We start from the raw sequence: 25,758 nt of genomic DNA, 5'->3' as shown, positions 1-25,758 counted from the left end.
GACCCAGAGCAACACATATGCAGCCCGCCCTGCAGTTCAAAATGCCAAGAGACAGGACAAAACATAAGCAACGTGATACTGTATTCTGTTATACAGGAAAATTGCAGCTGCTGGTGAAGGGGCTGCAAAAAATTCTAGAAATCATTTCCCTACCTTGTTACAGTCTACACCTAGAGTAGTTCTCATATCAGAAACTCAAACCTTGTCAATGTTCCCATTTTTCGGTATCATTTTTTTGGATCAACAGAGAGTAGTATTTATGTAAATCAAGTTCTTTACCTTCAGGGTTTGAGGTTGATCGAGCACAGGGTTTCTCAATCAGGGTTCCGTGAAACCCTAGGGTTCCACAAGAGGTCACTAGGGGTTCCCTGGGAGATCATGATTTAAAAAATTATTTCAAATTCAGGCAAAACGTTCTTGCAGTGATGAGCAGAGACTGAACAATCCATTCTTAATTTTTGACACAAGATAGTGGAGACTGTTGATAACAGGTGAATGCATATTGCAGGAAGAGAAGAATATATTGAAGGGAGGGGAAGGAGAAGTACGTTTTTCAAGAAATTAATGGACTCGTCCAACTTAGTCTGTGATGTCAGTCTCTCCCTTCCACATCTTTTCCTTGCAATTTTCCTGTAGTTATTTTATCCCGTTATTTTAAATAAATTTCGTACATATTTATTCAGTCATGTCCAAGGGTCCAATGTGGCAATTTCTGAAGAGGAGGCATGAGAGAGAAGAGGAGGATTCTAGAATGGACAGTACCAGTAAGTTTAATGATGATAACGATAATGAAGAATTTAAATCTTCTCAGGCATTTCCCTGCACTGGTACATCAATGGACTCAAAAAAATCCGCCTTTACAATGAAAGCTATTTATCAGTGGGTTTTACATGGACTGGTTATCCAAGTTGTCCTATTCCATTGTGCCTCATCTGTGGCAAACAATTGACAAATGCAGCAATGGCTTCAGCAAAATTAAAAAGACACTTAACTACAAATCACAGCCAGAAGACAGGTAAAAGTTCTGATGATTTTAAATGACTATTGGAATCCCAGAACAAACAGAGTAAAGCTTTTGTTAATAAAATGACAGTCAGTAAAAAAGCCCAAGAAGCAAGTTATTTAGTAGCAGAATGCATTACACAGCAAAGGAAAAGTCACATTTTGGGTGAGAAAGTAATCATGCCAGCATGTAAAATAATAGTGGGAAAAATGCTAGGATCAGATGCAGTACAAGAAACTGAAAGGATTCTATTGTCAAGCAGTACAATAAGCATATTGATGTCATGTCACATGATACTGAAGAGATTTTGTGTGATAAACTGAAGAACAACAGTTTTTCTATCCAAGTTGATGAATCAACAGATTTCACCGATAAATGTCACATTATTGCATTTGTAAGATTTGTAAATGATGGTAAAATTCAAGAAAACTTTTTTCTGTTGCGAAGAACTACCTGCAAAGGCCAAGATGTATTTAATGTTTTGTCTTTGTATCTGGAAACAAAAAGTCTGTCTTGGAGGAACTGTGTTGGATCTGTACTTATGGTGCTCCATCAGTGGTTGGCTCCATGAGAGGTTTCATTTCTCCTGTAAGAAAGTCCTGATGTTGTCCCCACACACTGCTTTCTTCATAGAGAGGTGTTGATGTTAAAAACTCTTGGGGATGAAATAAAAAAAGTTCTGGATGATGCTACAAAAATGGTTAACTTTATTAAACAAAGACCAGTTCACTCAAGAATGTTTAAAAACTGAAAACCTGGACAAAGAGCACGCAAGTCTCCTGTTACACACAGAAATATGGTGGCTTACCAGAGGAAGAGTTCTCAACAGGGTGTTTGACCTGAAGGCAGAATTACAAGAGTATTTTCGAGAAAACAGTACTTTACATTTTGCTGAGTGCTTTGAAGATGGAGAATGGTTGCAGAAACTAGCATACTTAGCAGACATCTTTCATCAGATGAACCAGATGAACAAGTCTCTGCAAGGCGCTGGAGAAACTCTTTTGACTTCAGGTGACAAGATTCTTGGATTAAAAAAAAACTGTTTAGAAAAAGCATATTGCAAAAGGAAATATTGAAATGTTTCCACTGCTGCTTTGGTTTGAGAATGAGGAAGGATACCAGAAAGTCTCAAATCTAATTGAAAACCACCTGGAAGTACTACAGAACAAAATTGATCAGTACTTTCCCTCCCTTTCAACACAAATGTATGACTGGGTGAAGGATCCTTTCTCTGCATCTTCTGCTCAGTCTGAGAACTTCACTTTGAAGGAAGAGGAAGAATTTTGTGAACTGCAGTCTGATTGTACACTCAGGATGAGGTTCACTGATCTGCCCATGGACAGATTCTGGATTTCTGTGAAAGAAGAGTATCCTGCCATTCATAGGAAGGCACTGAACATTTTGCTGCAGTTTTCAATTTCTTACATGTGTGAGCAAACTTCTTATTTAACAAGCATCAAAAGCAAAGACAGAAATCGTCTTATTTCAGTTGAGGATGAAATCCGTCTGTGCTTATCTCAGGTTTGGCCCAGAATTGAGTATTTGTGCAGTAAAAAAACAAGCACAGGTTTCACATTAAAGAGGTAAGTTTCATTCTTTATTTTTAATTTGAGAACACTGTTAATGCATATAAACAGGCCTGCACATGAAATGAATATAATAATTTTGTAACTTCTGTCCTATATATCAGCCTGAATGTGCAGGGGTTCCCTGAGACCTGAAAAATGTTTCAAGGGTTCCCCCAGGGTCAAAAGTTTGAGAAAGGCCGATCTAGCAAATTTCCCTTTCATATGTGGTACTTGAAAAATAAGCTCTCCCTTGGTGTTAACATTGTGGCCTTCTGAAGAATTCTACTTCTGGAGAATTCAACATGATTCACAGCCTAACATAGTATATAAATTGCAATTTAATTAACATTGCCTGAATTTCTTGTTTACTCTGCCTACCAGCTTTAGAAAGAAATTTTATTCTAATGCATAGCTGTACGCTTGAAAGACTATCCTACTGTATTTGGATGGGTTACTTGTGCCTATCAGCAATCTAAATTAATAAGATAACCTGTAGTTACCAAATAACATTTTATTTTGTCAGAGACTTATCAAGAACAATAAGTACACTACAAGCACTATAAGACAGTACCTCCTAAACACCAAATCATAAATATGCAAGAAAATAAAACTTTTATTATAATTAATACCAAAATGAGAAAAATTCACATAGTCTGATTTTTTTTTACTCTCCATACAATGGCTGAAATGAAATGAACATTGTGTATGTTTATGCAAATTTTATGGAACTGTACAATCTTATTTAGGTTTCCAGAGTAAGCCTCATTAAGCATAGTTGGATTAATTCTGATAATGGTGAATATAGCATTGCAACCTTATTTATAACACAACCCCTTGTGTATCTTTTAATAAATAATTACCACTGAGTTCAGTGAGACTTACTACCACATAACCAGATGTATTTGGGGGCTGAGTGGTGGGACAGGGGCACAAAAACTGCCAAAAATAAATAAATAAATGGAGCAATGCACCATCTTAAAATTGTCTCTGCATGTGCTAATAGTTCTGTTACGTGCTTCTGCTGTTAATTCTGTCAACATGCAGTCAATGTGCATCTTCATTACAGCAAGATGCTATTTCTTGATTGATGGTATAAATTGTTTACATTAAAACAAATATTTAAACATACTTCAGTCTCAGCAATAGCTTCTAATTAACAAATGCAGAAGTGTATTTGAATTCATGCTATCTGGCTCAATTATTAATAAAATTATTAGGAGTGTCAAGCATAATTCAGAATGGGATAACACTATAAAATATTAAACCTTAAGATAAATTCTCAATGGAACGCTAGCATTTACAGCCACTTATTTTTTTCATGGCATAGAATATATTACAGGCATTTTGTGGACATTGAACAAATATACCTAGTTCCACCAGCACAGACACGTCCCTTTTTAAAGACAGTAAGTGATGATAAAACATTTCTGCATCAGAGAAAATTTTCCTACTGATTTTTGAGGCACTAACAGGAGCACGTCTGCTGCAGGGGGGGTGGCTGATACGTGAGACGTACATTCTTCCCAGCGGTAGCCTTTGAAGCTTCTGACTCCATACTCTCTGACATCTTCTCACAGATGATGTCTACAAGACGCTCAAAGACCTGTCTCACATTGATATTCTCCTTGGCACTAGCTTCAAAGTAATCAAAACCTAGTTTTTATTTTGGAAAAAAAGTAGACAAATCAGTTATCAGGTTGCCCCTAGATTGCTTTTCATACTACTTTGGAGTTAAATTTTCCGTTCAGTTCATAAACAGCTGGTTTCTTAAGAGAATAACACCTCAAATTCAGAGCAGGTAAGAAGGGTTGTCATTGTCTCACAGTTTATAGAATAACGTTTCTGAAAGCATTTGACCTGTGAATGGTCCAACTGGAGGTATGTATTCCAAATTCTGCCCACTTGGGTTCTGCAGAGACTTCCCCAAGAAGCCCAGTGACCCACCAAGATATTTCAATGTACAACATAAGAATGCATACTTAAAATCCTTGCACTAGTAAAGTGTAACTAATAAGTGGTTCTGAGCATACAGTCTTGCTAATAACATAAGAAACACCTTTCTAAATCACATCAAGATGTACTCAGTCCATAATTTTTTAGGAAGCTGAGTAGCTAACAAGCATTCACCTAACAAGGATTTCTTAAAGCCTGTGAAAGCATAATGCTTTCACAGGCTTTAAGAAAACTGCAGAAAATGTAGAAGCCTTTATGCAGCTAACTAGCATACATATTCCTGATTCTGTTAGATTATTCCATTTCCTCTCATAAAGGAGCCATTGATGGGTGTCCATCGTTATACAGTTTTAATCACTGAAAGGCATTTGATTTGTGAGGTCTATGGATTTTGGTCTTTTTCTCATAATCCACAACTGCTTCTTTGTCAGATATATCTTTGTACCTGAAACCTCTTGTGGTTATTCTCCACTTTGCCGTCTTTCAGAAGTCCATAAGTACTAATGATTCATGCGAGAGGTACAGGAACATATACAGCAGTGTTGGCCACTTGGCCACTTTAAGATGAGTGGACTTCAACTGGCTGACTGGGGAATTCTGGGAGTTGAAGTCCACTCATCTTAAAGTGGCCAAGTTTGGCCAACACTGATATGCAGTATAGTAGCAGCTATAATGGGACCAAAGCAAAATACATATCTCTCTTTCCTGAGAAAGGGATTGCTAATAGTATGTTTAGATCCATGACTTAATTTCAGGCTCCTCAGTTCCCCCCACATAGTAAACATTGGCAATTGCTTGTTTTTGTTGAAAACCTACTGATCTGTACTTTGTGATGTTTGAAATGTGACCTGAGAGCTATCTTTGAACTCACACATTGTGTTAACCTATAACATTTCATCATGTAATACAGATTTTCACACCTACTGTTATCGGTGAAATGATTTCTAGGAAATTCCTTATGAGACAATGAATACGTGGCTGACATTTTTCTAGCTGTGCTGCTACATTCTTCAAAAATCTTGGCAGCATCTCAGGTCCATAGATCCTACATGTGTTCAGTGGAGTGGAATGCCCACAACCAGTCATTAATTGACATGTAGATGACCGCTGATAACTTCCTTATTTCAATTATTTGGATATTTATACATTTCTATTACTTTTCTAAGAATTCTGGAGAAACGTCTGTTATATCATGCTAGGATGCTGACATTCCCCAGGTCTGTTTTGTGATTTCTGTCTTGCTAGTGGTGTTCAGCCAAGGCTGACTTGCCTATGTTTTTAAGCCTAATGTTCCTTTAACGTTCCTTGGTTCTGCATTCTGTGAAGCATCCAGTTTCTCTGATATACAGTAACTGTCCTCATATTTTAATTTATTTCATGTATTCCTTCAGCTCTTAGTTTTGGAAGTTATCCTTGTTAGAAAAATATCAGAATATTGTGCAAATCCAACTGTGTTTATTCAATAAAATATGGTTAAACAATCTATCTTTAGTGTGGTGTGTAAACCCAGCATTTATTTTTTTCTGTGAGTCAAGATACCTCCATTCCAAGTCTGCTCCCACTGATTACCTATCTGAGTGGCAGTGTAATTTATCTGCTGCAAAGTAGCAGAAAGACAGTGATAAGTATCAGGCTAAGATTCTGGAACCATGACTAGGATAAACAAAGAACTTCTGTGGAGGTGCTAGAATCTAGTTACAGTACATAGGATTCAAACAGCAGAGTATACAGTGGGAGCCTATAATTATGGAGAGAAAGGAGAAGAGTTTTAGAATAATGATTAAGACTTGAACATTGAGGCAAAGTGAGATACCAGACAGAATACAGGCATAAGTAGAAGGGCTGTTACAGTCATAATGGCAGGTGAAATGGGTCAGTTCATTAACAGATATTCTGGACAAGAAGAGAAATCTGAAAGGGAAAACACAAAGCAGGAAGAAAGCATACAGTGCAATAAAGTTATGGGGAAAGGATTCCTACAGGCCTTACTTGAGTCAAATACTGGAGCAGGAAAACATTGCTAAGTCCAATTTCATGTTTTAAGGAATAAAAACTTTGAGACACACAATGACCAACATAAGCCTCTGAGATTCTTTCAACCCTGACTTGTCTTCTCTGATAATCATTGGCTGAAATATTAAAAACATGAGAGGTTTTGGAATGCTCTCTTGCGTTGACTGCACTGCATTCTGTTGCAGTAGAAGCCCAGAACTGGTGAACAAGCTAACTGACAAACACTGCTGGAGCCTAATGAAGATCTCTACATGGCTAACCCTGAAACTGCTGGTGGTAGCACTGTAGTCCAAAAGCTTCTGGATTTGGACCATCCATTCTAACCAAACTAATTACTGCAGTGACAGCGATTGAGCCTTTCTGGAACTACAAGGACTTCCCAAACTCTGGTGTTTTTCTCTGTTTTTTTATTCTTTTTTAGTCTGTGTTTGCATGGTCATCCACCTTGAATGTTAATAATGATGGACATGTTCCCATCTAGCCCCATGTCATACTCAGCTTGTTAAACAGAATCTTGTTTAAGTTTTAGCATATTATCCAGAAACTTGGAACTGAGAAAACCAAAATTTGGAGGAGGAGGAGGATATCTAGAATCTGGTGTGTTACTTAGCTGGTTTGGTCTGGTATGTGCATGTTACTTGTTTCCATTTTTAATGCACAATTTGGCTGCGCTGGATTTGAGCCAGCCGCTGCCCAGCAGATACACCAAGGCTGCACAGTGCCTATGGGTGAGAGAATACATTCAGTAGAGTTAGTGGCCAGGATCAGCCTAAACCACTCTTCTGTTCATAATAACTGGAGTAAAATCGTGATAATTGCAATTCTAATACTGACCCCTTCCAGGCATCTTGGCACGTATCAAATATCCCAAATCAAAATAAAAAGAGGATTTTCTCTAAGCCCCACTTATGTTATGATAATGTTAGGATATAATTTTATATCTTATCTATACTATCTTGTACAATTTATAGTAATTATTGATCATATAATCATGAAAAAACAAAAATAAAGTATGTATATTGAAAAGCTGGAAAAGATGAAATGAGGCTATAGGTCAGGATGAAGAAAGGGAGCAGGGAGAAAAAAGATAAAATTGAACATGTACCCAACTGATCAGCCAAATGTTTTCCTTTTTCAATAGGAATGATTCTTTCATCCTCCATATCACACTTGTTCCCAACCAGAATAACTTGTGCATTATCCCAGGAGTACGTCTTTATTTGAGTGGCCCTGTGACAAAAGAAAGATTCTACAATGAGCATCATAGACAACAATATGTTTTGATGTGAGTCATAGCTAAAGAAAGCCATCAATCTAAAACAAAAACACCTTGAAAACAACCAATGTTGTCAACCACGTTGTTGCTGTCAGTATTATTACAAACGACCTAGTTTCAGAAATTCCCATTACTTTACACATGAACCAACACTTTAGTATAATTTGCTGATAAAATTCCTTGCCTAGGAGTGCTTTCAAAAATAAAATAGAGGATGATTAACCATAAGTATTTCATTATCTGCTATCAATTGGTGCTTTCTAAACATTTCATTCTGCAATTTGAAAACTATAGCTTAGGCGCCATGAAAGTAATATAACTGGATTCAACTGAAAATCACGTTAGAATTTTCTATAGTGGAGACCTGTCCATGGTGTACATACTGTAAATGAATGGATCTTAGTTCACCACTGACCATTTGGTCTTGCTTGCCTTCAAAAATCAGTAACATTGAAAGCTTTGATTCATTTACTCAGAAGTTTAATTAAAGAACCATTAAGTGGACAATTGTTTTTTTTTTAAGCTAATGTGTTTCTGCGTAAAGGAGCAATAAAAATAAAATATTAAGGACAGGCTTTCCAGTTTACAGGTAACAATGGGTGTTGTTTATTACATTGAAATCTAAAACTTCCATTTAGAAGAGAGTCTGTAGCAAGGCTCCTGTAGCATTCAAACTTATTTTGTTGTTTGCTACACTTACATTTCATATGACATTTACAAAAAAAATTAAGCATTTACTTTCACCATAGTGACTGAGCTCAAAGCTTACTATGATCCTTTTGTCAAGTTTAGCTTAGAATGCTGTTTCTTAAACTACATTCAGTAGAAGATCTCTATTTGCCAAGCCAGTCTGCAAGTTGATGCTGCTTTGCTAGCAAGCTGTTCTTGTGCAGCTCCAGCAAGGAGGACTGTAAGCAATTCTCACTCGGATACTGATGAAATATGCCACCATATGAAAATTCATTTATCCCATTAAGATTTATAATGTATACATTAGATATGAGGGGAAATAATGTAGGATTAAAACATGCTCTGTTTCAATATTCCTTCTGTTTTCCATACTTAGAAAAATATGACTCTGAACTTGAAAAGGTGATGAAACACTGCTTTAGAAGACACATCACAAAAGACAAAAACAGGCCCCTCTAAATCCAGCAGGGGGAGCCAGATGATTAAAAACATGGATTAATTCAAGTAAGTCACATTGTCCTGTAATTCTAATATACTATGGTAAGTGAGCACTCTTACCATGGACAATTTCTGCCTCCATTAAACAGAGCCCAAGTAATGGAATAGTTCCTTATATCTTCTCCTATTTATATTGTCAACGGCTGAGCCTTTGAGACTGCTGATGGAGTTTGCTTTCTGATTTGGAAATATCTTGCATCTTCTGATTCATTCCTACAATTTTGTGATTATTAGTGGTCAATCCACACCAAGCCTCTCATATAAAAGCAATGTCAGCCAGTCAATGTATGCATTTTTGTCAGCATACCTACTGAATATTCATTACTAGCCTTACTGGTAAGGCCTACTTTAGATAAATGTTGGAACTGCGACAACCAATCTAGGAAAAGTTGGTTGCAATTTTTTGGCATTCAGTATCCATTAATAATGAAATGGTACTCTTAAGCTTCACACTTCAACAGCTATAAATGTAATTAATAGCTAACGTTGACGGTGAATTCTCCCACCTGCAATCCTATACAAACTTACCTGAGAATAAGTATGGAACTCAATGATGCTTATTTCTGAGGGATTCATTGAAAATTGCAGAACATTTTCATAACACATTTAGGTTTGGATATTTTCACAGCTGTTTGCAGTTGCATGTTATATTCATACTACAGCAGAGATATGGTTAAAATAATGTTAAAGCTAAATATTAACTAAGGATTTTTCCACGCTGAGAGAGAAATATTATGCATTATAATACATACTAAGATGTACTGTGGCAGCCATTCCATGTTTCAACATTCCTAGTTGATTATATTACAGTAGATTCTATTTCAATCAGTGCAAAAATTAAGGAGAAATAAAAAAATAGTGATAATCTTGGAATATGATACTGCAAATACAGTATATAATATTATGTTTCTTCCTTGTTGCTCCGGGAAATTGTAGAAATACAAAGGTCTCATCCATACAGGTTTCTGAAATATCACAGAACCTGTCCAAAATTAGATCAATTAAGAAGCTTTGACTGAAGTACTGTACTGATTTTACAGGTAATTAAAAAAAAAACAGCTTTGTCTCATATTTGAGATGCCTGTATATATCACATAGTTATTGTTTTCCAACTGATTAACTGCTTTAGCACTTTGGAGGGAGACAGACAGATGCTTTTGTGGTTTATTTTGAACAAACCCACATTCCCACACAAGACCATAAGCAAGGGCACTTGCACAGAGGCCTTTGGCAGCGCTCCTGGAGTGATGCTGTGCTCCTGTGCAAACATCTATGGGTTCTTAGGATCGGATGGACAATTGGAGGAGGATAGTTTGCCACGGATGGGAACTTCCTAGTTCATTATCTCTTCTGCATCACTGTAAGTGAACAAGCACTACCACCAAGTGCATCTCAACTTATTTTGCCTGATGAAAGGGGATTTGTCATCTCTTATCCTTGAAAATGTTGAGGTTTACTGAGAATTGTAGGCAGGCCATGCTGTTTGCTATACTCCACTACTGGTTCTCAGAGATAATGGGGTTCAGTTTGTCATGTATTTATCAGATGTATATCCTGCCACAATCATAAAAGAACTGCTTTACTGCTCATTATAATAGACAAAATACAACAATGAAACAAAAAAAATTATTACAAATGCACTGAAACATCCCTGAAAGCTGTTTCCAACTTTTTCCGGAAGGCAGGCAATGTTGGACACAAGCAGACCTCTAATGAGAGGCCATTCCAGAGGGTCAGCCACGTCATGGGAAAACAAAATTTCTGGGCTTCAGCCCCACTAATCTCTCTGAAATGGGGGATAACCAGTTGCTTCTCCTGGCATGATTAAAGTAGTCAAGTCTTCTCTGATGGGGAGATGAAGTCTTGCAGGTAACCTGGTGCACCTCCAGATTAAATTGTATCAACCCAATTTATCTAGTTAGGGGGGCAAAAATGGCAGTGGGATGGAAACACTGCTGGTGTGCAAGTCCCTTTTTTCGGTGTCTATGCTCAATACAATAGACATTTTAAAAGCAGTATTTTAAATCACAAAGACTTAAAAATATTGTCCCTGTTTTCCTGAAACTTTTTCTTCCTGTTTCTCAGAAACAAATTAACTTAAATCAAATGAGAGTGTACCACCTCATTTACAGGCTCTAAAAAAAATGTGGTGTACCCTTGAAGAAAGCAATCTCTCTGCAATACCCCCCCATGCATGCATATGCTTTGCAGAAAGATTGCTACACTATATGGGTGTGTATACATGCACATACAGTACATGCACACACATATATACTGTAAATGCTCCAGTTGCTGGAGACAGCAAACTCTGCAAGTTCAACCGTTTTACAGAATTGTTTTTTTTATAAAGGTGAGAAGGTGCTGCAACCTTCTATGTTTTCTCGAAATGTCCAAGAATGCTTTATGTTCAAAACTGGTTTTACAGATTGAATTTACAAATTGCTGGTGTTTCTCAGATGGTGGTATTATTGTTATTGTCGTCAGCCCCATTAGGTAGATCAGAGAAAGAAATCAACTCCACCAGAAAGCCAAACCTACTTTTACTGAGATTGGCTATAATAACAGAATCTTGCAAGTCTGATTGTGCCGTACCTCCTTCCCCTTCTTGTACTCCAGTGAATTAGGGAGGCATCTGCCTGAGCTGCTTCTGGATGTTATCTTATTGTTGCAGACTTAAAAAATGCTTCCGCCCCTTTTGCCTAGGTAATCGTTTGTGCATATCTCTGTCAATGTCATCTTTCACACTCTCTACAATTATTTATTTATATATTTATTCAATTTGTGTAGCCACCCATCTCAAATCAGTGACTCTGGGTGGTGAACAATCATAAAATCAATTAAACCAATTAAAAATACAATACAAAAAGAAAAATTAAATACATGTAGCAGCCGAGAAATATTATAATCCGTAGGTGTTAGCATAACCAGGAAACGGGGCCCTTCACATACTTGGGACCCTAGGCCCGGGCACATAACCAGATCTTCAAGGCCTTCTGAAAGGCCAACAGGGTTGGGACCATCCTAATCTCAGGAGGGAGGATGTTCCAGACGGCAGGCGCTATGGCAGAAAAGGCATGTCTCCTGGTCCCAGCCAGCCACTGTTCCTTGGAGCATGCCTGGAGCATGCCCATCCTGCTTGACCAGATTGGATGGGTAGAAACAACTGGGAGGAGATGGACCCTGAGGTAACCTGGTCCTAAGCCATGAAGGGCTTTAAAGGTGACAACCAGCACCTTGAATTACACCCAGAAACACACTGGCAACCAGTGCAGCCAACGAAGCAGTGGTGTTACATGTGCTGAATAACTTTTACAACCCATACAGCTGCATTCTGCATCAGCTGAAGCTTCCAAATGCTCTTCAAGGGCAGCTCCATCTTCTTCTCAGTATCTTAGTAGCAGCCTGTCTTGTTTTCTATGTGAGATTTGTTGTAAACTCTTACGTATACTGTACACAGGTTTATAGCATTTATCAATCAAGCAAAGGAAATTAGCACTAAATAACCTGTAAGCCACAGTTCTCTCCTTTGCACAATCTCCAGGTTTTTTTTTCCTCTGAGTAAAATTGAGTAATAAATTTGGCCTTTTCTCTTTCATTCCTTTCCATTTTTCTAGCTTTGGTATGAAAGTTCAGCACTTCTTGGGTACTGGGTGCTGACTGTACATCTTGAACTTTTCATAGTGTGATGCAATTGTGAAGTTCCTGTTCTATTAACATTGAATAAGTTTTAGCCCTTGGCACATTCTAGCTTTACAGGTTTTTTAATTAGGTTATTTTTTCATCTTATGTTCAGCTTCTGAAAATTACATTCCCACTGATGTTAGTGTAAATAGGCCAGTGAGTTGGATGAAGATTTAATAATGGGATTTAAATCAGTGGGATTTAAGTTAGTCATGATTTATTTAAATGCCGTTGAATCCAGTGGATCTAATTCTGCTTAATATCAGGACAGGCAAGAGCCACAGTTTTGGCAGAAATGCACAGGGAGCTGGAGTACAACCTAGAATGTTCTGTTTTATTCCTGTCTGATTAAGAGGAGTTTATTTCTTTCTGTATGTGTGTGTTTAACAATGTTAAGCCTATTTTAAGGGTTTCACTACAGTTTCAGTGTTTCTTCCATCAATGTGGCATGAAACTGACCCATCAATTGTGTTGACAACCAAAACTCTAAAACGATGGGGGGGGGGTGCTACATGTAGCTCTGGGACCGTAGATTGCTCACCCTGGGACTAATCTGACTAAATCAGGATCCAATTCAGGGAGACTTTAGCAAATAAATTGCTTTGTGGAATACTTATTTTCAAATATGACTTTAAAATTAATGTGATAAAGGATTAACGTGTGCATGAAGCAAAACAGCTTCATATATTAAGATATTTATAGTAGCACTAATATCTAAGCCGTACATTTGAAGAAATAATATGTTTACAGATGGACCTCACTTACCGACTGCCTCATACAGCAACCATTCAAAGTTAAGACAGTGCTGAAAAAATAACTTTGCGACCAAGGCACGTATTTACGATTTTCATAGCATCTCTCTCTCTCTCAGTCATCATTACAGTTAGTACACACTGTCCTGTGCCTGACCCATTTTTTCTCACACACACACCCCCCCGGCAGAGTGGAGAGATTACTTAAACAAGTGATCTCTTCTTGAGCTGCTTTTCTCTGCAGCACAGCTCTTCCCCAAAAGGTGCAAATGTTAACAAGCTCAGTTCGGTGACCTTAATTAGCCGGCTTGCAGCTGCTGCCTGTAACTGACAAAACTTTAATTACTTTCACACCTTTGGCTTTGTTTGCCTCCTAAGCAGAGCTGGGGGCGCTAGGGAAACAGCCGGTGCTAGTGCATTCCTTTCCCCATTGTGTGGCTGCTTACTCTCTTCTAATCCCTTCCACTCCAGTGAATGTAAATACAAACATTAATTCCCTTCTTGCTAATTATCCCAGCCCTGGGGTAAACATTCCAAAAGGTGGAAGAGTGAGGGAAAGGAAAGCTGTAGTAAAATCATAAGCACAGTTGTGGTCATGTGATTTTCCACTTAGTAACTGCATCACTTAGCGACCAAGTTGCCAGTCCCAATTGTGGTCACTAAACGAGTGGTCACTAAACTGAATTCAGTTTAATTGGGATACTGTTTGCAAGATCATAAGCAGATAAGATTCCTGAGAAACAATGATCATTTGTACCACTTTCCACCACTAAAAAAATACAAAGACATGTCTCAAAGAAACATTTCTGCAGTTGGGGAAAAATCTATAAATTATGTCAACCTCTACTTTCAAAAGATAAAGTCATCTTCTAAAAGTGATCGTCTGTGATAAAATTAGAAAGAAAAATATCCGTTTTAAAATGGCAGCATGATTTTGCTTCACAAAAACACCCTACCAGGAGATACTAAGTGAAAACTAAGTGTGAATCTCTTTCTCCTTCAAGACTGGTTGCATAAATCAACCTCATATGAGTAATTCAGAAAAAAATACTTATTTCAGAGCAGTCCCCAGCTATCTTACCAGTAGTCATAATCAATGGCAGTCTATTAAATGTTGTTTCAAAAGTAACAAAGTAACTTTTGTAACAAAGTTACAAAGTAACAAAACTGAAAAATTACAGAGCGTACAGTAATTGTGTGTATGTATAATTGAATATTTCTGCTAAGCAGTGAATCCAGCTAGTTCTTCTGTTTGGCACCATTCTAAAGAGAATAGTGACCATGATAGGTGAAAGTGATGTATTCAATAATGCTCCATTCCCTTACATTTCAGTGGCTGCTTTCAGGGCTCATCATCACATTTTGCTTTCTAAGGCATGAAGATGCTGTACAAACCATTTTTGAAGGCAGGTCCTTATGACCTTACCTCCACCTCACCCTCAGCCCTGAGGCAGCCTTGAAACATCTTTAATTGTTCTAGTTTGGAAGGGGTGTTTCTCTTCTTCTCTCTACCCAAGAGTTCTCCTGCAGATAATCTAGGGTGCCTCTGGAATGAGTCTGGGGATGACCCAGTCAGAGCAGCAATCTACTCAACTCCTGTTGGCCTGGCAAGCCTGCTGTGGAAATGCCACTCCCATATAGTCACTGGGCACAGTACTTCCATGGCCATTTTGACTTTGGCCACGAGAGAGAGTAAACACCTCATCTGTTTCTCTTTGATTGGAATAACAAACTCCCAGGAGATTGATAGAGCTGTCAGCTAGGAATACTGCTATTTGGCCTGTGTGTGTGATATATGTGTGTGCTGTGCATATTATAAAGCATGAAAAATGTGTGACACACATAGACACAAATGTGGAATGGAAGATGAGCTCGAGAAGGGTTCTTTGCATGGTCAAAAATAATTCAAAGGGAAAATGGCTTCAGGAAGAAGAAAGGAATGAAAGATCCAGAGGCACAAAAGCACTGAGAACCCTCTGGTTTCGTTTCTTCTGCTATACAGTATATTTCAAATCAGCTCTTCCAATCACTCAGGCAGACTTTGGGTGGGGAGTGGGGACTGTTATCATTCCCAGAACAGGGAGGTTGGAATCCAGACAACCTCAAGATGATGCCATCTATGAAATCATCTCATAGGATTATCAATCACTTGAAAGGAGCAAAATTCCTGTCGGAAGAAGCAGACAGGAAATAATAAAAACAAGGCTAAATAAGTAAACAGTAAAAATTAAGGGTTGAGCTCCCAACCCTGTTCAACACATATTCAGGCCAACAGGTGATGGTTAGTTTTCCCTTTGGGACATGATGTTGGAGGGTGGGAGGAAGGAAGTTTGGGAATCCAACAGTTGCTGCCTTGAAATTATCCCACATTAAATTGTGTAAGAAAAGTAACATTGTGCAGCCTGGTTGCTCAGGTACAGTAAAGATAGGTAGGGGAACAGTGCACCTTATGCCAATATATATTTCTCCTGTCTCAAGGGTGGAAAAAGAGCAGTAACATAAGAAAGAACCCTTAGAGAATTACTCTTTTACTACATGGTGATTTCCCCAGCTTCTTGCATGATGAAGATGCAGTCACCCATATTGCCCTAAAACATGTGAATTTAATAACTGTATACAGTTTAAGCTGACAGATCCTTCCAATAATATTGCATGCTGTTTTGCTGACCTAGAACCATGCTGTTAAGCTCATGATGGGGAAGGTTTTACTCAGTCTAACTGCATTACAGAGGGTAATAGCCACATTATCCAAATTGGCGTAGTGCAAGGTTGCTACAAGAAGAAATATATTTGTCATTTTATGAAAAGTCATAAATTAAAACCACTACTTGATGTGTGAAATAATTATTGCAAGGAGGTGTGATTTAAAGAAGAAAAAGGATGTCAGCTGTCTGAGAAGTGTTGTATCATCACAGAGTTAGGGTTGGCACTGTGTTCTGACAAAGCTATCACTGATAGCTGTTTGACGAACAGAAAGACGATGGATGAATGTTCCCTATTACTGTTTCCCTAGGATGAGGATAACTACACTTTTTCAGTTATTGCCCTTTACATTCTCTGGGGTCAAAGACAGAGGAGGACTTCTTGTTTAAAAATAATTATGCAGGAACCTTGTCATAGAAATTATATATATAAACTGAAGGCAAACAGACTTATACAAATTGGCATTTTTAGGTGCTAGAAGTGACTTTATAAGGCTGACTGATGTTCATGTTCTCTCAACAGAATGCCATGGATTTGTGGGTATTTTGTATACTTTTATGCAGGACTACTCATAATTATGATAATTCTATAGAAGGGAACATCTAAGCCATCAAATCCAACAACTTACTCAGTGAAGAAATACAAACTAGGAAATGTTTGTCTTCTCCTTGGAGGACATCACTAGGTAATTGTTCCACTTAACATTAGTCAGCCCCATTGATTTTAAGAGGATTATGTCTCTGATGAGTGATGTAATATTGCAGCTCAACTTCTATAACTTTCTGGACCATTAAATGGAGGTGGGGGGAAAGGGATAATTTTTGTATCTCAAATAACTCTAAGTTGGGATCAAAGTGAATAAAGCCCAGATTTATGCAACTTTGAAACATCCATATGCTGTTATCTATGATAAACTTAATATTTCACAGCATTCATGGTACATTACAAAAGATGGATATAGTTGAGAGCAATAGTACTTTATCTCATGCATTTTATTGAGGTTGGGGTCCTCACCACACTGACACCAAACATATCCCTCTTAGTCCCTGCATGATTCTAATTTTTAAAACATTTGTTTTCAATTCTAAAATGGGAAAGTGGTAAACTCCAGTCTCTAGTATTATCTTTATTTCCAGGAATGCTTTTGATCCTACATGGGCACCATCAGCATTCTCAACAAGCAAAAATGGCAAGTGGTTATGGCCCAGTACTTTTTTTACAAAGAAAAAAGGCATATATAAGCTTGGAGCTACCAGGATCATCCTGAGGCGATGGGCTAGAGGGAAAGGAACACTAACTTACCTTCTTGGAAGTGGGTATTATGTTGCTATCCATGCCTACTCTGGCAGCCATTTAATTAAGGTCAACTCAAGCATTGCAACTGTCTGCTTGGATCTGACTGCTTATTTCACTTATTTAGACACTTTAAGGTGGCCTGAACAGTGTACTTACTAGCTTAAGATGCCTAGTCTGAAAAGCATGCTTTGTCACCAAGGCTAGACATGTGTGGATACATCTTAGAGGTTCTGAAATTTGGGGTTCATTTGGATCCAGGATTTTTGACTAGTCTAAGACAAGCTTGTCCATCTAAATCTAATATGTATTCAAGTATATTGGATCACAGCCAGATGTTTTGAATCAGAATTATATTGATAGAAATGTTGTTACAGTGTTTGAAGGTTGGACAACGTACTGTCACACAGATGGTAAAATGATGTATAGCTTCTGGTAATACAGACGCTCTCTGTATAATTAGAGTGGCTCTGAGATCTCATAAATAAACATTAGACAGGACTGATGTTATTCACTGACATTGTGAAGTGAACTTGAGTTGACAGTGAATGCCATTAGTAGAATATTTGGACTGCAAAATAGTTCCAGGAAAAGAAGAAAAATATATCTGATGTGCATTAATGGAGCATCTTTGAGGACATTCAACAATCTTATGCATATATTTATCTAGTCCCATTGCATTCAGTGGCAGCTCTGAGCATAGAATTGGACTAGAAATCTGAAATTATTTGACCATATCAAGCAAAATAATTAAATAGAAGTGCATAAAATGAGATTAAGACTTTTGTTAAACTGCTGGATTTCTTTTCCTGTCTTACAAAATGTGGTGTAAGCTGATCTCAGACTTGATTACCTTTACTAAAACTGTTTTTTTTAAGACATAACACTGAACTGTTCCTACCAGTCTTGTATAGCATTGAAGGACTCTTCACAAGTAACATCATACATCAGGATAAATCCCATTGCTCCTCTGTAATAAGCGGTCGTGATGGTCCTGTACCTTTCTTGTCCAGCTGTATCCTAAATAAAATAATCAATAGAAACAGTTATTAGGTTTATGAGTTTTCCCTGGGCCTAATCATATTGATGATATGATTACCGTTTCATGCATTCAGTTTTTCTTCTGCCAGAACAGTAGACCCATGTTACACAGTTATGAGACTATTTTTCCTGAAACAGAGTAAAATGTTATTCCTGCTGGGAATTGATGAATTAGGCAAGTAATAAAGATTGCACTGCATATTAATTTTGCAACATTCCATTATGTTTAGAAAAATATAATTCTGGTCTGACTTTGAAGTACATTCAGCTTTATCACACCATTTTTTCTAATATGCAACTATTATAATGAAAACACACAATGAAAAGTAGCTTGTAAGTAAAACCAGCCATTCAATGGGCCTTCCGTGGATACCTTCCTATGAAATATAGCCCTGTGGAAGGCATTAATCTTCCCCAATTTACTGCTCTTGCATCATATAGGGCCATAATTTCCAGACTGTGCTTTCTTGGAATTGTAGTCCAGCACAACTGGTGCCCTCTGGGCATTTAGGATTATAATTCCCATGATCTCTGACTATAATGTATTCTAAAGGGGGATTATTAGAAAGTTGTAGTCCAGGTTGCTTAATCATCTAGCCCACTGTTCTGTTTTCAGGTTTTCTATGCAACTTACAATCAGAAGGAGCCTAGTAGTACTTTTCCATCTAACAAACATTATTAAAAGGCAAAACTTTTGCCATCTGCAGCTTACTTCATCAGATGCATAGAGTGGCTTGACTGAAACAAATGGTAACATGTTGAAAACCCATTGTATTTGCCGAAACTTTTTGAAATACTCTGAAACCTGTTGATATATTTGAGTTCAGCAATCTCTTGCTCAATAGTGTTGTTAAAGTTTTGTTTTTCCAAAATGGCCACTTTGAGATCTGCACCAGAGTGCCCTGAGCTTTGAAATGATCCAATAGTACTTTGTCCTTGTTTTAAGTCCTGTTACCAAACTTGTGTCTGTTAATTCTTTGGGGCAAAGTTTCTCCCATTTGTCCACTATGCCTCACTGTGCATCTGATGAAATGAACTGCAGCTCATGAAAGCTGATTCCTTTTAATAAAATGTGTTAGGCAGAAAAGGTGCTGCCAGACTACGGTGTTTTGCTACCACAGACTATCATGACTCTCCGCCTACAGTGGCTTGCAGCTCTTCTGATTTGTTCACCTTATAGACATTCAAAGTGTTTATAAAAATACATTTGCTTTTTTAAATATTCTATTTGCAAAGCTTTCAGCAGCCAGAGTGATACTGTTAAACAGCCTTATCTTTGAGGCACACACTTGGCATTACAGCAGCTTTTTTTCCCCTGATGCGATCAATCTTTAGTCATATGGCAGTGTGCTGGTTCTCAATCTCAAATTTTAAAAAAACGTCTCTGCATCAGACACAATTAAAGGGAAGATCTCCTCTTTCTTCTGTCCACTCCAAGAAAATGTAGCATTCTGAAAGGTTCTTATTGCTCAAATAACTTTAGCAGGGAAGTCAGTAACTTGCAAAAGGGCTTTAAGGCAAGGAAATCAACTGGTACAAGCTATTATATATTCAACATAGTTGAATATAGCTATTCAACTATGCAGGAAATGACTCTGCTCTTACTTTAATTATAGTGCAATCCTCTGCATATGTATCTGAGTGTAAGTCCCACTAACTGAGTTCACACATTGTGGTAAATCATGTCTTTTTTTTATACCTGGTTTGATGAAACACACCATTGGCTAGGTTCACACAAGAAGTTCAGTATAACTGATGGTTTACAAACTACAATGACTGGATTCATACATTATGCAAAGAAAAACTAAACAAATCATATTATGGTTTACCTACAAACTGAATTCAAGGTACTCACTTTTCATCTACCCATCACCTGTGCTGCTGTATTTTGGGCTAACTGCAAATTATGATAACATATTGCAATAGTTCAGTCTTAAAGTTATTAATGAAAACGCGATTTCTTTTGTTCAGGTAGGATGTACCTGCTTTATCAGCCAAAGCTAATTAAAGATCCTCCTTGCCACTTATGCTATGTGGATAGCCAGCATCACAGGTGGATCCAGGAAGATCCCCTATACAAACCTGTTCCTTACAACAGGACTTACTTCTGAGCAACATGCTAGGTAAGATTGTGCTTTATGACTATCATCCTTGGCAGCTTAAACCCCATTGTATTGCAATATAAGTCTTTTGTAGATATTCAGAATCACACATTGCAACTGCACCCTTTTCACCTACAGCTTCTATGTATTAACTTGGCAGATTTACAATGGATATAGAGGTGTTTGGTTGAAGACAATTGCAGACCTCCATAGCATCTGAAACTTTGCCTGAGGAATACTGTGAGGGAATGTAGGTATCCCTAAAATTGCACTAGTCTGAGCTATAGCTAAGCCAGTGAAGAAATGACAGTAGAGACAAAGTACAATAGAAACTAGAAGGGACATTTAAAAATCTTTCTCATCCCTTTCCTGTGGCAAGCAAAAGGCTAGTTGCAGAAAGCCTTGAGTAATTGATGAGGAAGGCATTCTTTTATCTCTGGGGAAATATGTGCAGTGTTTATCCTATTAAGCAACCTGATAGCTGCACTCTTATGCATATTCAGCATCAAGTAAGTTCTAAGGGACAACACTAACTAAATGTATACAGGTTCAAGTAGAAGCTGTGTCCAATTTTATTCTTGCAAGAAACCTGGACAATTCAGGTGTGGAAGAGAGCCTCTAGACATGCAATGTGTCTGATGCTACACAAAAGAAACAGCGTAATCACAAATACAGTCTGAACATCATGAAGAACAAGGACCAAGGACCTTCACATCATGTTTCAGAATGCTAGCTGCGTTAGTGTTTTGTAGTAAGAAGCTCTTGGGGCACTTTAAAGACTAGCCCATTTGTTATACAGAATGTATTAATCTGTGTATTTGAGGGTGACGGTATTTTTCTTTTACTTTCCTAAATTAAAAGCCCGTCAAGTCATCTAAATTTACTCACAGCTTTTGGCTTGTGTTATTGCATCCCATGGCAGGAAGACTACCAAACAGCCATGAGGTGCCTCCTGTAAAAATAAAAGCCTTTCTTTCATTCATTTCCTGTAAACTGATTTTTAAAAAAGCATTTTATATGTGAATGTTAAACAGCTGTTTGTTAAATTCTTTCTTGAAGCCTTTCATGCTCAGATCCTTTTTCTATGATATCAGTTCTTAGCCCTCTCTTCCAAGCAGAAAAAAACACAAAACAAAATTGGCATTCAGAGGAGCAACCATGGGTGATTAGTATAAGAAAAAAAATGCCCTTTGAGTAAACATTATTTTCAGGGAAGCCTTATGTTAACCTTGATCATCACACTCTGATTGTATGTACAATGTTTCTAATGCATGCAGTATATGCAATTATATCTAATACTACTTTTTGGAATGCTGTTATTTTTAATATGTGGAGTTTTGGTATGCAACTTTTTTAACATATTAATTTTTACATGATTTCTGACCCAAAAACTATGGCACAAATATTTTGTGATGGATCTTTACAAATTTATGCTGCTACTGCTATGCCCATTTATGCTGCTACTGAATCTGTTCTGATATATCACAGCAATTAATTGTTCAACTTCCCTACTTACAGAGTTACAGAAGAATTCATTGTTTGCTAGACATGCTATCCACTTCATGCTATTTCATTTTAATTTGGTATTGTGTTAACACTCTAGAACCAAAATAATTTCACCAATTCAAATTTTCCTGTGTTGGTTAAAATTAGCCCATATCCCCTTGTGCTTCCCTATGCAAAAAGCATGATGTGCAGACTGAATCTGTTATAAAATTGTACAATAGTTCCGCTACTAAACTTTGTTATACAAATATATATATGATATTTCCATTATTAGAAAAGTATGAAAATCTGACTTTTCCCTATACAGGTAGTCCTTGCGTAATGGCCACAATTGGAACCAGCAATTCTGTCGCTAAGTACTGTGGTTGCTAAGTGGAAAATCACATGACTGCAATGGACTTATGTCACTTCCCATTGTCGTTAAGTGAACCACCATGGTCATTAAGTGAAACATCACATGACTGCGACTTACAATTTTACTTTCAGTTTTCCATTAACTCTGCTTGTTACAAGCCAGTTGGGAAGCACGCAAATGGCGATCACATCACTGTGGGATGCTGTGATGGTTGTAAATGCACGCCAGTTGCAAAGCACCCAGATTGTGATCACATGACCATGGGTCAGTGTGATGGTTGTAAATGCAAGGATTGGTCACAAAGCTTTTTTTTTTTTAATACCATTGTAACTTTGAACTGACTGCTAAAAGAGGCAGTCGGTAAGCGAGGCTATCTATATTTTCTTAAAAGGGGATATGGAGTCAACCTCATTTTCATAATGAATATGTGACAGTCCTCAGATGTAGCAATTTCTCAGGTATCAGTTTGATGTGATAGCCAGACACATAAACCAAAGAAGGTAACAGAGTGAATGGATATACAGGTTTCCTCCCACACACTCTGACAATCCTTCAATTGTTAGAAGACACATATTCATAATACTGTAGTTTCATGCAAGTCAGCCAGTCTTATGTATTTCTTTTTATTTATTTATCAGACTTTTATAACTCATTGCAAACATAAACAGACTCTTGTGGCTCACAATAACAAAGAGCATAAAAATACCAAAAATATATAAGAAAATAATTAAAAACTCAACAATATAATACTGGTGTCAAATCCCAAAAGTCCTCCAGAAAAGTTGTTTTCAACTTTTCCCAGAAGGCAGATAATTTCAGGGACAAATTAACCTCTAATGGGAGGTCATTCCAGAGGGCTTGCTCCATCATGGAAAAACTGCTTCTGGGCTTCAGTCCCCCAACCTCCTGAAAATGGGGGATAACCAGCTGCTTCCCCCAGCATGACTGAAATGGTCAGGTACCAAGCCATAAAGGGCTTTATAGGTTAAGACCAGCATTTTAAATTTTACCCAGAATCTAACAGGAAGCCAGTGCAGGGCCTGCAAGACAGGCGTATGTTTCCTCAGGCAAGCATCAGTAAGCATCTAGGTTACTGCATTTTGCAGCAACAGAAGCTTCTAGATGACTTTTAAAGGCAGCCCCATGTAAAGTGCATTGCAATAATCTAATCAGGTGGTGCCGAGGGCATGAGCCACAGTAATCATGTCCTCATGTCCCAAGTAAGGCTGCAACTGGTGTATATAATGATCAAAGTAAGTAAATGTTTATATTTTAAAAGCACTTTGAATTTCAAGTCTCATCATAGCTCTTGATTCCATGTCTTTCATAATGCTTCTGATTGTCTTCTTTTCTATTGGGAAAAGAGAAAATTCACCTCACTAATTCTTCTAATACATGAAATAATATTCAACCATAATATTATGAAGCCCTAAGCAGCTTAAAGACCAGGTGTTTAAAAAACTGTTTCTCCCAACACCAACCAACTTGTGCATTAAGATTAGCTGAGTAGAAGGCCCTAACTGTAGTTGCACTGGTGGGCTCAGTCCATAATGTGATGGCCAGAAGTAGGACTTTCTGAGTGGCAGGGCCCCAATTATACAACTCTTTCTTGAGAGATATTCACTTGATCTCTATGCTATCTTCTTTCAGGAAACAACTGAAGACATCATTGTTCATCCACCTATTTGTTCACCTGGAACTTTGCTTTTCATATTTTTTAAAAGAACTTTATTTTAAATATGCAAGTACTGTTTTGAAGCATTATTGTCTCTACTGTGATGGTTTTTATTTAACCCTTATTTATTTATTCTCTTGTAAACTGTTCTGATTTCCCTGATAGGAAGAATGATATAGAATCAAAACAAGAACACCATTTAGTCTTTGAGTTATTAAAATAAAAGATGTCTTTGATTGTCCTCAGATAAAATGTACAAAAATAAGCAACAAAAAATTATGATGATGGTCACTAGTCAATTACTGGTTATTTTGATGCTCTAAAAGAGGAACAAGATGAGTCAGTAACACAAGTGGAAGAAAAAGAATATGAATCATTTCCAAAGCCACTTTTTGATTTAATCTGCTGGAAGCAGCAAATTAACTCTCACCTCAATCAAACCCTTGGAGGGTGCTGAAGCACTGCAAAGCTCACCTTTCCAGATAATGCCTCACTTTAAGAGAAAGAAGCATGGATTTTCTCTATTTCTACCTATTTTAATTCCTATTCTCCAATAACATAAGGAAAAAAAGCCTGTATCACATTTTATGCCTTAACATGATGTCTGGACTCAATAACTGTGGCTTGTTCAATAACCCATGGCTCAGTGCAATGTAGGAACCCAGCCATAATGGAAAAACCACTTGAAAGGGATAATATAGTGCCAGATGAGGGACCCCTCACGTTGGATGCCACTTAACATGCTACTGAGAAACAGCTGAGGATCTTTCAGAGTACTAATCTAGTTGCTGATGTTGTACACAGGACAAGAAAATCCAAAGTCGCAAAGAGAGAATTACAAAAGATCAAACTAATGGTAACAGACACAGCAACCAGCCTTAGAACTGACAGTGAAGATGATGATGTTGTGAATAGGATCAACCTGCTTTTTAGGATTGACTGTCAAAAGTAAAGGAATCAGCAGTCAAGAAATATGCCGCAGACTAGCACTTGGTATAGTAGGAATGAATGCCTTGGAAAAGATACTCAGATGCCTTTTTAAAATTTATTTATATATCAAATTTGTCACCACCCATTTCACCAAAAAGCAACTCTGGGCAGTTTACAGCAGAGATAAAATCCATTAAAATACAATATAAAACCATCTTAAATAATTAATAAATAAATTCCAAGGGATGATGAAATTGGCGAACAGCTTGGGGAATGTCATCAGGGCGCCAGCCACCTCCAAGATCGATTACAATTCTTGTCGCCCCATGCAAGCTGACAGGGCCAGGTCTTAAGTCCTTTCTGAAAAACCAGGAGGGTAGGGGCCCACCGCACCTCTGGGGGGAGAATAGTCCAAAGGGTGGGGACAACAGCAGAGAAGGCTCTCCTCCTGGGCTCCACCAGTCAACATTCTCTCACTGACAAGGTCTGCAACATGCCCTCTCTGCCTGACTGGGTGGGACGGGTTGATATAATGGGGGTGAGATGGTCCCTGAGGTAACCTGGACCCATGCCATGTAGGGTTTTAAAGGTGATAACCAACATCCTGAATTGGACCCGGATGCAAACTGGCACCCAATGCAGCTCCCACAGCAGAGGTGTTATATGTGTCACCCTTGGGGCACCCAGGATTGTTCGCGCAGCTGCATTTTGAACCATCT

At 37.8% G+C, this 25,758-nt stretch overlaps 1 protein-coding gene across 1 annotated transcript in view; it reads right to left on the bottom strand.

The window, feature by feature from the left end:
• Positions 1-2,429: 2,429 nt before the first annotated feature.
• The window catches only part of RAB3B (RAB3B, member RAS oncogene family), a 61,442-nt gene continuing 38,113 nt past the window's right edge, over positions 2,430-25,758 (bottom strand). The window contains exons 3-5 of the mRNA XM_088153980.1: positions 18,332-18,450; positions 7,643-7,767; positions 2,430-4,224 (exon numbers count right to left, since the gene is read on the bottom strand). Coding sequence (XP_088010106.1) covers positions 4,037-4,224; positions 7,643-7,767; positions 18,332-18,450 — 432 coding nt within the window. The 3' untranslated portion in view covers positions 2,430-4,036. The remainder of the gene's footprint in view (positions 4,225-7,642; positions 7,768-18,331; positions 18,451-25,758) is intronic.

The sequence above is a fragment of the Python bivittatus genome, unplaced genomic scaffold (assembly GCF_059951505.1).
Source record: "Python bivittatus isolate LINGU-HERP-01145 unplaced genomic scaffold, Pbiv_v1 ctg000700_np1212, whole genome shotgun sequence".
NCBI lineage: Eukaryota > Metazoa > Chordata > Lepidosauria > Squamata > Pythonidae > Python > Python bivittatus.
This window is presented reverse-complemented; position numbering and strand designations above follow the sequence as displayed.